Source organism: Carya illinoinensis, chromosome 13, assembly GCF_018687715.1.
Source record: "Carya illinoinensis cultivar Pawnee chromosome 13, C.illinoinensisPawnee_v1, whole genome shotgun sequence".
NCBI lineage: Eukaryota > Viridiplantae > Streptophyta > Magnoliopsida > Fagales > Juglandaceae > Carya > Carya illinoinensis.
This window is the reverse complement of record NC_056764.1, coordinates 33,032,811-33,050,613: the sequence shown is the minus strand read 5'-3', so window position 1 is coordinate 33,050,613 and position 17,803 is coordinate 33,032,811. Positions and strand designations below refer to the sequence as shown.

The 17,803-nt window shown below is 39.6% G+C and overlaps 1 protein-coding gene across 1 annotated transcript; it reads left to right on the top strand.

The window, feature by feature from the left end:
- Window positions 1-579: 579 nt before the first annotated feature.
- Window positions 580-17,702, top strand: LOC122292583 (protein adenylyltransferase SelO-like). Its single transcript, XM_043101002.1, has 8 exons — window positions 580-975; window positions 1,615-1,724; window positions 2,328-2,384; window positions 2,478-2,777; window positions 3,994-4,241; window positions 5,148-5,454; window positions 5,540-5,813; window positions 17,270-17,702. Exons 1-8 carry the CDS (start codon window positions 610-612, stop codon window positions 17,522-17,524), a joined length of 1,917 nt encoding a protein of 638 aa, XP_042956936.1. The 5' UTR covers window positions 580-609; the 3' UTR covers window positions 17,525-17,702.
- Window positions 17,703-17,803: the final 101 nt, after the last annotated feature.

The following is a 17,803-nucleotide window of genomic DNA, read 5'->3' as shown; positions in this document are numbered from 1 at the left end:
ACGTTTTACACTACCGGTCAATCGGTTCTCATCGATTTCAATCGGTTCCGATAGTTACTGTTTTACGTCTGGTTTAGTTATACAGTTCAAATAAGATAAAATGTTTATTTAAAGTTAAATAAAATATTATTATAATATAATTTTTTAATACTAATTTTATTTTAAAATTTTAAAAAAATTAAATTATTTATTATATATATATTTAAAAATCTACAAATTATAATAATTATATAAAATAAAAATTTTTTGCTAGATACAAGTAATTGGGCGCACCAAATCGTGTATTAATAAATTTTTTTATTAAAAATAAAATAAAATTGAGAGAAGAAAATATCCTTTATTTCATAAAAATTATTTCTATATTTAATTCATACTATTTAATTAAATGAAAGTTTTACATGTCAGCATCTGTTTATAATTTAGTACATAAATATTAGAAGAAGAATTTTTCAAAATAAAATGAGATAAAATATTTTAATTTTATATAATCAAATCAGAACTTATATTCTTTAGCGACGGCCACATATTGTATCTATCAAACTTTAAATTGAAGACCGCAAACCACGTCATGGACGACTAAAAAATAATGCTATTCGTAAAACGTTAAAAATGCCGCCGCTGCTTTTCCATTTATACCCCAAGCCTTCTTCCTCTCTCTCAACGCTCTTCCTCTTCCCTTCCTCTTTCTCCCTCTCCGCCCTCCGCCTTCGTAGTTCTTCGGAATCCCCGGCATCCCTTGCATGCCTCGTCAGCTCCAGAACCGGTGTTAGTGTTGTTGTTTCCATGGACTCGACCTCGCCGGACCTTGCCCTGTCCGTCGACTCTGTGGCGAACGATTTGAAGAACCAGAACCTCAGAAGCGATGATGGGAATGATAGGAAGAGGCTCGGGTTGAATCTTGAAGATCTGAACTGGGACCACTCCTTTGTCAGAGAATTGCCTGGTGACCCGAGAACCGATAACATGCCACGAGAGGTTGCCCTTCTTTTTTGTTATTTTTTTGTAAAATTTTACGTTATGATCTGTTCGGTTTTTGAGAAAAGAAATGGAAAAAAGTTGGAGGAAAATCTTGAGACTTTTTTGTTACTCTTTTAGGAATGGAGTTTTTATATTTACTGTTTCGAAATTAAATTTTAGTACTTGCAAGTCAAACTCCGAGGCTGGCTCAAGTGGTAAAAGTCTGGGTCTAAGGGGTATGCCCTCCAGGTTAGGGTTCAAATTCTCTTGATGTAAACAATTTCGGTTCAAATTCACTAGGTGCAAACAATTTCTAGGGGCGGCTAGGACGTCCCCTTAAATTACCTGAGTCCACTTGCAGGCAACTTCTTGTCACTGAGCTGTGCACCCTGGGATTAGTGAGGACTTTATTCTCGGACACTCGGTGCGAATTTAAAAAAAAAAAAAATACTTGCAAGTCATAAAAAAAGTAAAGAAAATGAAAACTGAAGCGTATGAGATAATTAGAAGTCTTTTTTTTTACATGATAGAACGATCAGGTAATATAATAGGTAACAGAAAGTTGAAATCTTTTATTAAAGATTATTGGTGTGTGATTTGATGGATATGATTTTGACGGACTTGTTTATTCAATGTGTTGTGCGTTTTGGGTTTTAGGTATTGCATGCTTGTTATACCAAAGTGTTGCCGTCGGCTGAAGTGGAGGGCCCTCAACTTGTTGCCTGGTCAGAATCGGTTTCTGAGTTGCTAGATTTGGATCCTCAAGAGTGAGTTTGGTTTATTTCTTCTTCTTCTTCTGTGTGTGTGTGTGTGTGTGGACGCTCGCATATCAGATTTGTATTGACGTGCTCTTTTAAGACGATGGATAAATCTATTTGATAGTATGAATGTGTTTGGAAGCATCTTTTAGGAAGAAGGCTTTAAAGTTGATAACTCTTGATAACTTTTAAATGCCTTGACTTCTCTTCACAGAAAGAACATGGTTCTTGTTTACTTTCAGAATGTCTTGCATGTGGTAGCAACTTGATACTACAATTGGATCAGTTACCATCTATCATTCTTCAAAGTTGTATGGTAAACACATTGTTGTTAGTTTGACTTATGGCTGTGATATATTGCGTGTTATACTATCATTACAGTCTAATAACTGCTTGGGCTTGGTAATTTGCATAAAAAACCAGCTTAATTATTAGTTATCTCATTCGAGTCATGCTTTGAGCTTTATTTTGTTACAATTGTTGATCCCTTATCAATTTCATGTGTTAGTACTTCATTTTTGTGGGTTTTGCAGAGTTATAGTTATTTTCAACATGCGATAGGCATAGCATATTCCATTGGACTAACAATGGAATCTTCTTCTGGAGTTTCAGATTTGAAAGGCCAGATATCCCTTCTTTATTTTCCGGTGCATCTACAATGGTGGGAGCGTAAGTGCTTTTATCTTATGTTTTTTTCACAATCATTTCAATCAAGCTCTCGGCAACTTCCATCCAATGCTGCTTTAATCTTCTATCATACAGATTGCCCTATGCTCAATGCTATGGAGGACATCAATTTGGCATGTGGGCTGGACAGCTGGGTGATGGTCGGGCAATAACGCTTGGAGAGATAATCAATTCGAGGTCTGAAAGATGGGAACTGCAGCTTAAGGGAGCTGGGAAGACTCCTTACAGCCGGTTTGCAGATGGCCTTGCAGTTCTCCGTAGTAGCATCAGGGAATTCCTTTGCAGTGAAGCAATGCATAGTCTGGGAATTCCAACTACTCGTGCCCTGTGTCTTGTCACAACGGGAAAACATGTGACACGAGACATGTTTTATGAGTAAATTTCAACATTATGTAAATTATGAAGAATATCTGTAATGTATGCCTTCATGTGTTTCATGTCATGTTATCATTATCTAGTTTTCCTTATGTTAGGGCAAAACCCTCTTTGACTTTTTTCTTATTTTTATTTTCTAGAATGGGCCATAGATTTATTTTTCTATGGGAGATCTAGGAACCAGAATTTAAATATAGAACACTTTTTATGAAATCAATAGATTCACTTCAAGATCTTGAACACTTGAAGATCTTGTAGATGGAAGGGAGGAACCTGTAATGGTAACAGAAATAAGGGACAGCAACCGTATAGCTGTCAAGCAACCATACGACGGGTAGGAAAGTTTGTCGTTGGTGCCTCATGTGGAGGAAGGTTTAGAGTCCGGAGTGCAGTTGGGTACTGTGTCTGGGGATAATGTCGTTCCCCTGGTTTCTCTTCCTCTGTTAAACAATTTAGCTGGTTCACCATTGGATTGGATTCTGAATAAAGTTAATGGATTTCAGCAAATCCTAGGGCTTGCACGTGGAGCATGTGAAGACGAACTTACAGCAATACTCACTGCAATTGAGGTGAGCCATGCACGTGAAACCAAATCACATTTTAAGAAAAGCAGGGAGTTAAAGTGTCTTTTTTGGGCAATCAATTACGATACTAAGGGAGGTCGCTCAAGTCAAGGGAAGACTAAAGGGAGGGCATTGTGAAGACATTCTTGTATTGGGTTTTTCGGGTAGAAGATTAGTTTTATGGGGAACAAGGGGCTGGGGTTGGGGAGGTGTGTTTCATTCTAATTTGGGCTTGAAGTATTTTGGGTAGTGTTTCACGGGCTCTCTAGTATGGGTTAGGTGTTTTCTTATATACGTCCCAGTGTATTTGGTTACTCCTATTGATATATATATATATATATATATATATATATAATATTTTTACTTATATAAAAAAAAAAAGATCTTGAACACTTGAAATTTAAACTTCCTCTTTTCCCCACATCTATCTTCTTTTGATTTTCAGATTTTTAGTACTTCAGTTGCTAACTTTACTGAATTTTAATATTTCTAATTATTCCATGAGAAAGGGGGATTCTAGGGCTTATAATAAATTTTGCCTGAATCACAATTTAATGTGGTAACACTTATTCTTGGTTTTTGAAACTCCTGATTACTTCTTTGTATAAAAATAGGTTAAACATGTGGAACTAATTTTATGTCTTGATTTGCAGTGGCAATCCGAAGGAAGAACCTGGGGCAATTGTTTGCAGAGTTGCCCAATCCTTCCTACGCTTTGGATCATACCAAATACATGCCATTAGAGGGAAAGAGGACCTTAGCATCGTTCGTGCTTTGGCTGACTATGCAATCAGACACCATTTTCCTCATATAGAAACCATGAATAGAAGTGAGAGTTTATCTTTCAGCACAGGCAACGAGGATCATTCGGTTGTGGATCTAACATCAAACAAGTATGCAGGTAATCAATTTTTGTTTTAGGGTAATGGTAAGTGTGCAAGATGATAAGTCTAGTCCTCATGCAAATCACATTATAAAATTCATATTGTGGTTTGATTATTAATTCAATATCGAAGTCTAGAAGATTTTCAAATTGTTAATTTCTGATCTACTAAACTCCTGTGGCCGTATCTGAAGGCTGAAATAAAACTTGTTCACTGGAATATTTTCTAGAACGTCCCCTTCAATTGATTTTAAATTCAGTTACCTATTTTGGATGGTTGGTGGTGTTGAACTCTTGTAGCCACTCCCAAACAGCTTACCTGACCCTGTCAATGACATTGTATAAGTTCATGCATTGGCACCGGAAAGTGATTGGGCAGGCTTACATAATCAATGTCAACCTCACTGTTGGGGTTCAATTATGATTCAAGGCTGACCTTTCAATGCGCATATTCTTTTTTATCCAATTTCAATCTTTCCTTAATGGAGATTTTTGGGTCTGCTGAGAAATAGCTTTGGTTGTTTGGCTTTCAAGAATTCTTTCTTGAGTAATTATGGTTCTTAATAAAATGTTTATCTTATAAAAAAAAGTAATTATGGTTCTGATGGAGACTTGATATCTGGTCGTGGAGTCCACATATGTCTAATTGCTTCAGTCAATTTTATGATACATGGGAGTAGGACTCAATATATTGACACCGTTTGTATACATTTCTGATTGCAAGACACACGGTGTTGGTGCAGTTGTGGTTTATAATGCTGAAAACAATGAGTTTTATTTTATGCTGACAAATAGTGGTCTTCAAGTATCCTGAATTTTCTGTTTCTTATACGGTCTATGCCATCTTGGTTGAAGAAAAAATTATATATGATAGGCGATGACTTTGACTATTTCTTCTTTTTGTCCAATGGCGGATCTATCCAGCTTGGGCAGTGGAGGTTGCTGAGCGTACTGCTACCTTGATTGCGAGCTGGCAGGGGGTTGGTTTTACACATGGTGTGCTGAATACTGACAATATGAGCATTTTGGGTCTCAGCATTGATTATGGTCCTTTTGGATTTTTGGATGCTTTTGATCCTAGTTACACACCGAATACCACAGATCTTCCTGGTAGACGATACTGTTTTGCAAATCAGCCTGATATTGGACTATGGAATATTGGAAAGTTCACATCAACTCTATCGACTGCCCAGTTGATAGATGATAAAGAGGCTAACTATGCCATGGAAAGGTAGTTGTGTTTAATAAACCTTTTTCTTTAATTCGAGTAGCTTTTCTTGGTGGTTAATGGATGATTTTATGTCTTCTTTTTGCAGATACGGAACCAAATTTATGGATGAGTATCAAGCTATAATGACTAAAAAACTTGGCCTCCCAAAGTACAATAAACAATTGATCAGTAAACTTCTAAATAATATGGCTGTTGACAAAGTAGATTACACAAATTTCTTTCGGGTTCTTTCAAATATTAAAGCTGATCCCAGCATTCCTGAAAAAGAGTTGTTGGTACCACTGAAGGTTGTTTTGTTAGATATTGGCAAGGAGCGGAAGGAGGCATGGATAATCTGGGTGAAATCTTACATTGAGGAGGTATGATGACGAAATTTTGGGTTTTTATTTTTATTCCATAAAATTGCAATCATTTTATAAATTTCGCGTGGTACACACATCGCATGCCCTTTCTTGATTCTTCATTTGGTTTCTGTGACTGTATATATTACTGAAAAAAGACAATATCTTATTTTCTGCTGTACATGTTGGCTTTGATGCAGCAGTCAGTTTGAGATTTTTTTTTTTGATAAGTAAGAAACTTTATTGAAACGAATGAAACTAGGTGAAGCCCATGTACAAAGGAGTATACAAAATGAGTAAGAAACTTTATTGAAACGAGTGAAACTAGGCGAAGCCCATGTACATAGGAATTATACAAAATGAGACACCTAATTACATTCTAGGAAGTTGAAAAGAAAACAAAAACTCATGAACATTCCCTCCTTTTAGTACAATAGCAGAAAACCACTAAAAAAGAGAGGACACAAAGAAATTCTGGATTTCCCCCACTGTTCGCTCTTTGTTGTTAAAGCACCTGTCATTCATTTCCATCCATAAACACTATGTTAAGCACAAAGGTATCATCCTCCACGTTGCTACCAGTTGAGAGCTATTATGATGCCTATTCCAGCATGCTAATAGATCCACCACACTCTTAGGCATAACCCAACTCAGCCCAGCTCTACTTAGAATGGCAACCCATAACTCCCTAGCCACCTCACAATGTAAAAGTAAATGATCAATTGATTCCCCATTCTTTTTACACATGAAGTACCACTCCATAACAATCATACCACGTTTCCGTAGTTATCAACCATCAAAATCTTCCCAAGGGGCATTTCTTTTGTGGGTTTGTTTTGTGTAGAGAGATACAAATGGCCTGACTGCTGAGAATGGTGAACTAAAGCTGCGCTTGCAAACAATGGAACAACAGGTTCACTTGCAAGATGAGATTGGCACAAGATTTTAGGAAAATAAAGCAGCCAAGATGATGAATCTTGGTTGAGTAGGATATGCATGATGCATTAAGTATATGCTTAGAAAACTTTTCTTTCTGGTGAAGCTTGAGGTTGCTAAAAATTGAGTGGGATGGGGCTTTCGAGATTTGTGGTTATAGAAGCTAAAGAATTTGAGGTTTTTAGAGATGGGGTGCAAGTGTTCATTATTGAGAGAGGGAGAAGAGTGATAACATAAATGTGTTTGGGTCTGAACTCAGTTAGATGGTTTATTAAAGCCATGGAGGATTGTCTGAAAAGTGGGAGGAAGGTGTTCTATTCTGCACATCGAGAAAGAGGAAGAGGTTATATTGCACAGAGATGCTCCAACTTCAGGGGTGGATACATGGAGGTGGTGGCATATGGAGGAGGTGGTCACAGAAACTCTATTTGTATACCAGAGGATAAAGATGGTAGGGGATGGAGGAGGTTGATGGAGATAATGAGGGAGGTGGGAGGAAGCCCTGCTGTCTTACCTCCACCAGAGAAGGCTGTGCAGTTTGCCTCTCGGTCGTATAGGGAGGCTCTTCAACAGAAGCCTAGTAACCAGCTTTCCAATGTCAGAATAGGGGACAAGCCGAAAGATGGGGTAGGTCTGCTGAGAGGTAAGGGCAGAGAAAATGATGGCCTTAATATGGAAAGGGAGGAAAGCGTGTTACAGGAGCTGATGGCACAAGTCAAAGATATGCAGGAAAAAATTGAATGGCTTATCAAAAGGGCGGAAGAAAAAAACATGGGCTTGGGCTTAGACATGGGCCACGATAGAGAAGCTGTGGGTCAGGACAGGGCCGAGATGCAAATGGGTCAGGAATTGCTGGCTGGGCTGAAGGGTAAAGGGCTGGATCTCGGTCCAAGCCCGAGAAAGAAGTGGGTGGATACGGGGAGGAGGTTTTCAGCTGATTCCGATATTTCGGCCAAGCCGAAATCTTCAGTCTCGGAGCCGATACTTGAACAAAGGGTGACAAAGTCGACCCAGACTTTTTCGGTGGTCTCGGAGGAGGCAGATGGTGGTCCGGTGGAGGCCAACTTAGCAGTAGTTATGGAAGAGGGAGAAATTCTGGATATCGAGGAAACAGAAAACGTCGATGAGTGTAACCCGACGTCTGTGGATGAGGAGCTGACCTCGCCGATGGGACAGAAAACGCCGACAACCTTGCAGGAGACCCAGAGCAACCCGATGTCATTGCAGGAGATCCAAAGCACGCCGATGAGTGTGCCGAGAATTGCTGGAAGGCTGATAAGTGCGATGGGGAGCTTGGGTCAGACACAGACCATGCCGTTGGAGGAAGAGGAGCCCAAAGCAAGTGAAGAATGTCTTACGCCAGGGAAAGAAGATGAAATTTCAGGTATAGAAGGGGTTAGAGCCTCTCGGGTGAAGGAAAATGTGGAAGAAAAGGAGAGAAGGGAGGTGGAGGGGGAAGGTTCAATGGTTCTGTTTGAGGGTGAGGATTTTTCAGAAGATCCTTCGCCTATAAATGTGATAACTCCCCTACCCCATAATTGGGTCCTGAACAAGGTGATAGAGATGCAAAGTGTGGTGGGGATCTCGTGTGTGGGCTATGAAGACCAATTCAAGGCGCTGTTAACAGCCATTGAGGCCAGTCACTATCAACATGGTACTGTTTCAAAAAAAAGTAGGGAGTTGAAAAGGCTCACTTGGTCTATTAATTATGATGGCAAGGATGGAAAGGAGGGGAGTACAAGTTGTAGTAGAAATAAGGGAAGGGCTGTGTCAGTTGTTAAATGAAGCCAAAAATTCTGAGCTGGAATGTAAGGGGATTGCATGAGGTTAACAAACGCCTCCGGGTACGATCTTTGTTGAGACAATGGAAGCTGGACATTATTTGCTTGCAGGAAACAAAATTGAAGATTATTACAAGAAGAGTCATAAGGAGTTTATGGAGCTGTCAATTCGCAGGATGGTCCTATTTACCTTCGAAAGGGGCCTCGGGGGGAGTATTAGTAATGTGGGATAAAAGGGTGGTAGAAAATATTGATGAGTTTGTGGGAGAATATTCGGTGGGGTGTTTGTTCAAAAACTTGGAAGATGGGTTTGCGTGGGCTTTCGCTGGTGTGTATGGTCCTAATTTGGATTGTAAGCGGCAGATGCTTTGGGATGAACTTGCAGGTATGGCCTCATGGTGGGAGGTGCCATGGTGTTTTGGAGGAGATTTTAATGTGACTAGATTCCCTAGTGAAAGATCGGGGGAGGGTCGACAAAATCTTGCTATGAGGGAATTTTCAGAATTTATTTATGAGCTGGAATTAATGGATGTACCACTTATGGGGGGTGATTATACTTGGTCCTCAAATCAAGCCTGGTCAAGAATAGATAGATTCTTAATATCTCCATCTTGGGAGGAACATTATCCAGATCTCTCTCAGAAAAGGCTCTCTAGGATTTGTTCGGACCACTTTCCCATTGTGATGGATTGTGGAGGGATCCCAGGGGGTAGAAGGCCTTTTAAATTTGAGAATATGTGGTTAAAACATGAGGGTTTTGTGGAGTTGGTGGGACAATGGTGGAATTCATATCATTTGCAGGGCAACCCGAGTAATTTATTGGCTGGAAAGTTGAAGTTGTTGAAAAAGGATTTGAAGTTATGGAATGAGCAAATATTTGGTGATGTTACGCTACAAAAAAAAAATCTGTTTCAAGAGCTACAAAGCTTGGAGGGAGGTGGAGATGAGAGTAATCGCAAAGGGCAAGTTGCTGCTGAATTAGAAAGAGTGATTCTTATGGAGGAAATTTCGTGGCGACAAAAGTCAAGGGCTTTGTGGCTTAGGGAGGGAGATAGGTGCACGAAGTTTTTTCATCGCATTGCAAACTCTCATAGGAGGTTCAATACCATTGAGTCTCTAAACGTGGATGGTGGTGCACTTACAAACCAAGCTGAAATTAAGAATCATGTGGCTGGACACTTTGAACACTTATTATCAGAACCTTATGATTGGAGACCTACTTTAGACGGATTAGATTTTGAGCTCATCGATCAAAGGAGCATGGCTTGGTTGGAGAGACCATTTGAAGAGGAAGAGGTGCACATAGTAGTCAGGAAAATGAATAAAGACAAAGCACCGGGCCCGGATGGCTTCACTATGGCTTTCTTTCAGAAGTGCTGGGAGGTGGTGAGGGAAGATGTAATGCAGGTTTTCCAGGAATTTTTCACATATGGCAAATTCGAGAAGAGTTTGAATGCTACTTTCATCGCACTAGTCCCAAAAAAAAAGGGTGCTATAGAGGTACAAGATTTCAGGCCTATTAGTTTGGTGGGGAGCATTTACAAGATAATCTCTAAAGTCCTGGCTAATAGAATGAGCACAGTCATGGATAAAATTATCTCCAAGACACAAAATGCTTTTGTGAGAGGGCGCCAAATACTGGATTCGGTCCTTATAGCAAATGAGTGTTTGGACTACAGGATCAAGTCGGGAAAGCCAGGTATTTTATGCAAATTAGATATGGAAAAGGCCTATGATCATGTCAACTGGGACTTCTTGCTATACATGTTGAGTATATGTGGTTTTGGGACAAGATGGAGAAAGTGGATGAGACATTGTGTGTCAACGGCTTGTTTCTCAGTGTTAGTCAATGGAGATTCAGTGGGATTCTTCAATAGCTCGCGGGGATTACGACAAGGTGATCCATTATCACCCATTTTATTTGTCATCGTAATGGAAGCCCTAAGTCGAATGTTGTCAGCTGCGGTGGAGGGGGGTTTCCTGGCTGGATTTGTAAGGGGGAACATGAACATTTCACATCTCTTGTTTGCGGATGACACCTTGCTGTTTTGTGAGGCAAATGCAGGACATGTACAAGCTTTGAAGGCCATTTTATTGTGTTTTGAAGCGGTATCGGGGATAAAAATTAATCTTGCAAAGACGGAGATGGTCGCGGTTGGTGAGGTGAGGAATATTAGAGGGTTAGCCAACATTTTGGGATGTGGAGTCTCCTCTTTGTCATTGAAGTATCTTGGCCTCCCCTTGGGGGCTACTTTCAAAGCCAAGGTAATTTGGGAGGAGGTGTTGGAGAAATTAGAGAACAAATTGGCCGGGTGGAAAAGGTTGTATTTAACTAAAGGGGGGCGGACAACTCTTATCAAGAGCACACTATCCAACCTTCCTACATACTACTTGTCTCTATTTCCTCTCCCTGCCAGCATAGCAACAAAAATAGAGAAATTACAACGTGATTTTCTGTGGAGTGGCTTAGGCGAGGAGCTAAAGTTCCATCTAGTAGGATGGCATAAGGTGTGTACTCCGTTGAGAGATGGGGGCTTGGGGATCCGGAATGTGAGGGCTTTTAATGAGGCATTATTAGGAAAATGGTTATGGCGGTATAACAAGGAAAGGGGAGCCTTATGGAAAGAAGTGATTGATATGAAGTATGGAAGTGAACGAGGGGGTTGGTGCTCTAAGGAAAGCAGGGGGACTTATGGGGTGGGGTTATGGAAGTACATAAGGAAAGGTTGGTGTACATTTGCTAGTAACACTCGTCTTTGGTTGGGAAATGGTAGGAGGGTCAGCTTTTGGAATGAGGTGTGGGTGGGAGACACGGTTCTAAAGGAGGTCTATCCTAATATTTTCAGAATTGCTCGGGACAAAGAAGCAATGGTGGCTGACTTGAGGGTAATAAGCAATGGTGCACAGGAGTGGAATATAAGTCTTATCCGGGATGCACATGATTGGGAAGTTACCGGGATGGTGGAGTTTCTCAGCTTGCTGTATAACACGGTTATCAATGCTACAAGTGAGGACAAGATAGTATGGAAACCTTCGAGGAAAGGGAAGTTTTCTGTGCGCTCCTATTATGATACAATTACTATGCAGCGAAGATACAATTTTCCTTGGAAGAATGTTTGGAGGAGCAAAGCACCTAAAAAGGTCGCTTTCTTTGTATGGACAACAGCATTAGGGAAGATTCTTACCATGGACAATCTAAGAAGAAGAGGCATAATCATAACCGAATGGTGCTGTATGTGCAAAAAGAATGGTGAAACAGTAGACCATTTACTTTTACATTGTGAATTTGCTCGGGAAATCTGGAATTTTTTCTTCAGCAGAATGGATATAGCATGGGTCATGCCGGGAAGAGTGATAGAATTAATTGCAAGCTGGAGAGGAATTGCGGGGACACCACAGATTGCGGCTGTATGGAAGATGGCTCCTCTTTGTATTCTCTGGTGTATTTGGTGTGAAAGAAATGATAGAATTTTTGAGGATCAAGAACGTTCCATAGAAGAGTTTAGGAGGTTTTTTTGGAAGACTTTATTTATGTGGGCCATCGCTCTAGAGCTGAATGGTCTCAGTTTCCAAGATTTCCTTGTATCAGTTGCTAGATCCTAAATAGGTGTATTCTCATGTATACCTCCAGTGTACCTGGAATATGCTTATTAATAAAATTTCTTATTACTTATCAAAAAAAAAAAATCTTCCCAAGTGCAGCTGTCCATGTAAAAAGGGCAACTTTTGAGGGCACAAAAACCCTCCAAATGCTCTTCCATGGAAAAGAGATATGATGTTGGACTGTCAACACCTTGTAAAAAGATTTAATTGAAAACTTATTACTCCCTATGTGTTTCCACAGCATATGATCTCTCCCGTTTCCTCCTTTCTTCACTGAATACAAAAAGCTAAAAAAACCTGCAATCTTATCAAGTTACCAATTCTGAGCATTTTTAGTGAAAATAACATTCCAAAGCATAGTCCTATTAGCACGTCGCAACACGTCTGAAACAACAGCTAGCTGGTTTCCAACCAAGCTGAATGAATACAACCGGAAAAATGGTATTTAAGAGGTCTCTAATCACACCATTCATCAAACCAAAAACGGATTCTTCCACCATCTCCAACCTCAAACTTAAGATGTTTTTCAAAAATGTTCCTCCCCTTTCTAATAAATTTCCATAGGCATACACCATAAGACACTCTACCCTCCTCCCCCCCCCCCCCAAAAAAAAACTCACATCCATACTTCCGATCAATAACTGTGATATCCCATATGATAAGGATAAGGGTAGGTGGTGTATGAGATCCTACATTGCTTGGGAAAGAGAAGTTCTTACTCTTTCTAAGGTTCCAATGGGGTTTCAATTGTATCATTGACTAATCCTTTTGGAGTATAGGCCATGTGGTTTGAGCCTTCTATTGGGGTGTTACAAATGGTATCATAGCCTATCCCAACTAGAAATGTGGGACTTGAGCTGTGCCATCTATAGAGCGGACAGGCCTGATGAGGACGTCGGGAATTTAAGGGGGGTAGATTGTGATATCCTATATGATAAAGATAAGGGTATGTGGTGTATGAGATCCCACATTGCTCGGGAAGCAGAATTTCTTGCTCTTTATAAGGTTCCAATGGAGTTCTAATTATATTATTGACTAGTCATTTTGGAGTATAAGTCATGTGGTATGGGCCTTCTATTGGGGCGTTACAATAACCTCTCTCCACAACGAATCCCCTTCCTTTTGATACCTCCACAATCACTTTCCTAATAATGCCTTACTAAAAATACTCAAATTTCACACCCCAAATCACCATTCACACTCTGGCAGCTCACCCTTTGCCAACTCACTAGATGAAATTTATTCTCTTTCCCTATACCACCCCACAAAAAAACTCTATAAATAATTTTTCAATCCAGTTTGTCCCTCCCACCGGTAATGGAAATAAAGAAAGATAATATGTAGGAAGATTGGAAAGGGTGCTTTTGATAAGGGTTAATCTCCCCCCTTCTGATAGATATAGCTGCTTCCAACTCGACAATCTTTTCTCAACCTTCTCTAAACACCGTCCCAAATATTCTTTGCTTTGAAGGACGCCTCCAAGGGAAGCCCAAGATATTTTATAGGAAGAGAAGCAACTTTGCATCCCTACAAATCCGCAAGGAAGTTAATAGGTACCAATTCCGACTTTCCCAAGTTCACTTTGATGCCCGAGACAGCTTCCAAACTCAATAAAACAACCCTTAAAGCATGAATCTGACTACTTTCAGCATCACAAAAAATAAAAGTATTATCCACAAATAATAAGTGAGAAATTGAAATAACACCATTACTATTGTTTCCCACCGAAGAACAAACCCCCCCCCCCCCCCCCACAGAAAAAACAAACAAAACAAAAGCTGCAGCCTCCACCATGAGACTCAATGACAATAACACAAAAAGAAAAGGGGATAACGGATCCTCTTGACTCAAACCCCTTGAAGTTTGAAAAAATTCACATGAGATACCATTAATTAAAGCAGAAAACCAAGCAGTCAAAACACAATGTTTAACCCATCCACACCACCTATCCCCAAAGCCACATCTTCTAAGCATATAAAAAAGGAAATCCCAGCACATGTGGTCGTATGCCTTTCCATATCCAGCTTGCAAAGAACCTCTGGAATGCCTTCTCTCATCCGGCTGTCCAAACGCTTATTTGCAATTAAAACTGAATCCAGTATTTGCCAACCCCGAACGAAAGCATTTGAGGTTTAGAAACGATTTTATCCATCACAATACTCATACGGTTAGCTAACACCTTCGAAATAATTTTATAAATCCTGCCTACAAAACTAATAGGACGGAAATCTTTCAACTCATAGGCACTAGCTATCTTCAGAATGAGGGCAATAAAAGTAGCATTTAGAGACTTCTCAAACTTATGACAAGAATGAAAATCATGGAAAACATGCATCACTTCTTCTTTCACTATATCCCAACACTTGAAAAGCCATAGAACAGCCATCCAGACCCGGGCTTTATCTTCTCACATACCTCTCACCACCTGATGCACCTTTGCTTCTTCAAACAGCCTCTCCAACCACCTTGCTGCACCAGAATCCAGCTGGTCAAAATTCAAACCATCAAGTTTAGGATGCCATTCAGCTGTCTCAGAAAGGAGACCTTCATAATACTTCACTATATGATCTTGGATCTCATCGGGATAGTGAAACACATTAGAGCCAAAATGAAGAACCTTAATGGCATTATTGCACCTATGAGAATTAGCCATCTTGTGAAAAACTTAGTGCATTTGTCCCCCTTCTTCAACCAAAGCACCCTTGATTTGTCCCCCATCCTCCAATGCATGCAACTCATCCCAAAGAAGATTTTTCTGCACTTCCGTATGTCTAAAGACTTCATCATTCCACTTCTTTAAATTAGTCTTAAGGGCTTTAAGTTTACCTACCACAATAAAACTAGGGGTACCATTCAAGGAATAAGAAGTCCACCAATTCCTTAACTTCTCCACAAATCCATCAGCTTCAAGGTACATATTCTTAAATTTGAAATAATGCGTCCCATGAATGCCACCACAATCAAGCAAAATTGGAAAATGATCAAAACAGACACGTGGCAACCTCTTCTAACATAGATCCGGATAATGCATCTCTCAAGGAGAAGAGACTAGAAATCTATCCAACCTTGACCACCCTCTACTGTTAGATCGAGTATAAGCCCCCCTACCAAAGGGAGATTCATGAGATTCAAATAAGAAATCAATTCCGAGAAATCTTCCATAGCTTCTGTTGAAGTAGAAGCCCCCATCCTCTCACTAGGGAATCGAACAATATTAAAATCTCCACACAAGCACCATGGTAAATCCCATAAGAAATACATACCCGCCAATTCCTCCCACAAAAAACTTCTATCACTATCCACATTAGGCCCATACACGCCAGCAAAAGCCCACCTCCACCCCATCTTCAATATTCTTGAAGGAAACAGCCACTGAGTTATACCCAATGCAATCCTCTACCATCTCCTCCACTCTCTTGTCCCACATCAACAACACACCTCCTGAAGCACCCAACGAAACTAGATAACACCACCCCACAAACTATGAATAATATTTCTATCAATAAAGCACAACTTCGTCTCTTGAAGACAAACAATGTCAATTTTCCAGCTACGAAGAAGGGATCTATTACAGAGACGTTTTTTGACATCGTTGTTCCAAGGCAACTGCATCAATGGGGATGAACTTAGTGACCCCTACTGCTCTCTGTGATCCTCCACCATTGGGCATTTTCTTTTTTGAACTCAAAGAGCTTCTGATCAATACGTATCTTCCGATCCAAACCCATCAAATAAAACCAGAACCTATAACACCCCAGAAAACGAGAAAACAAGAAGAAAGGAACGAAGAAATGATTTAAAAAGTACAGAAAAAACGAATCAGGAAAAAGACAAAAGGAGCACGAATCAGGTAGGCAAAGAAAGATCAAGGATTATCCCCAGTGAGAAGCGCCAGGGATGGAAGATGAAAGGTCATACCCCAAGAGAGAGAGAGTGGAAAAAATATGTTAAATGTTCATGGGCTATACCTACTAATGGGTATGCAAAAATCTCTTGCCGTCAGTTTGAGATTTTTAAATATGCATCCTATAATTTTCATGAAATGGATATACATGATTTTTTTGTGTGTATTTCTATGATGGTACACTGATTAATAAATCTGGTTGGAAGTTGAAATATCTAGAAAAAGATTGATCTTTTGACTGGAACCAAATGAGTCTCCTGCATTATTAGCTTGAGATGACTCTGCTGTTATATTTATTGTAATTTCTAGAAGACACTTACTATAGTTTGACAATTAATCTATAAAAATTTCAATAGGGGAGACTGCAATCCCTTCATAATGTAATCTCTCTCTAGATACCCGATCAAAAAAAGGTGATCTCTAGATACAGGAAGTAAATGTTTCAGGTATCAGCAATTCCAATAGTCTTGTCTTAATATACAACTTCGTTGTTTAAGAACTCTTTGATTATGATGGGAGGCACCCCAGTGTCTAGCAGGTTATCTCCCCAAGAATCTAGATAGCTTCCCCGCTTCCCCTCAAGAGTTAACCAAGAAGCTTGACCGTCATTACATAGTTCCTGTCCTGCAAGGCATGCCCCCAAGAGTGTCTTGGGCCTTTTATTTTTCGTATCATCAGCATCATTCTGATTATTATTTTCTTATGCTATCTTAGACTTCCTGTTTCTTATGAAATTAATCACGGACATATCCAAACTCGTTTTGTGAATTCATGCATCATTAGTTTGTTATGAATGTAGCCACATATATTCAGATCTTTCAGAAATGGGCTGTGCATCATTGTCAAACAAACATAAGTGTTTATTTCATTTGTTTTGGGATGACTTGTAAAAAAAAAAAAAAAATTTTCCAAAATATGTGGATTACCACGGAGGTGGAAGAACATGGTTGCAAATATCAAAGCTCTGCAACTACCATTCCAATTTCGATCATTACCTATACATACTTGGAACCTCTATGTAGCATTATGTTTTACGAACTATGGGATGTAGGTTGTGGTGCTACTTGCTTCCCATTACTTCTGTCTTGCAAATAAGTTACTAAACGATAACATTGCTCAATTTATAGCGGTTGAAATCTCGTCTCAAGAATACTGTTTACAATTTCTTCCCCATACTATTGTTTACCTATAAAAAACAGCATGAACTGTGAAATACTTTTTTCTCAAAGAACTCTCTTTAACTTCCACAGCTGGCTGCTAGTGGCATCTCAGATGAGGAGAGGAAGGTGAAGATGGATGGAGTAAACCCTAAATATGTACTCAGGAACTATCTATGCCAGAGTGCCATTGATGCAGCTGAAATTGGTGATTTTGGAGAGGTCCGAAGGCTTCTTAAATTAATGGAGCGGCCATATGATGAGCAACCAGGAATGGAAAAATATGCTCGCTTGCCCCCTGCTTGGGCTTATAGGCCTGGTGTTGGCATGCTTTCTTGTTCCTCATGAGTTGCCTGTGTTGCTCATAATATCATATTGGTACCAAAAAAAGAGTGTGACCTTTTTTTTTGGCCCTTTTCATTTTTGCTATTTAGATGAATTCTTGTATATGATAGTCAAAAAGTCATCATCTCCCACAATAGATTGAGGAAGTTGTATACCCTTGAGAAATTACTCTTTTTTTTTTTTCATCTGTGTTGGTTTAGTGACGGAAGTATTAATTTGATCATACTTCTCAAGTCAATAAGAATAAAAAGGTCAATGAAAAGTTTCATAGAGTTTTAAAAC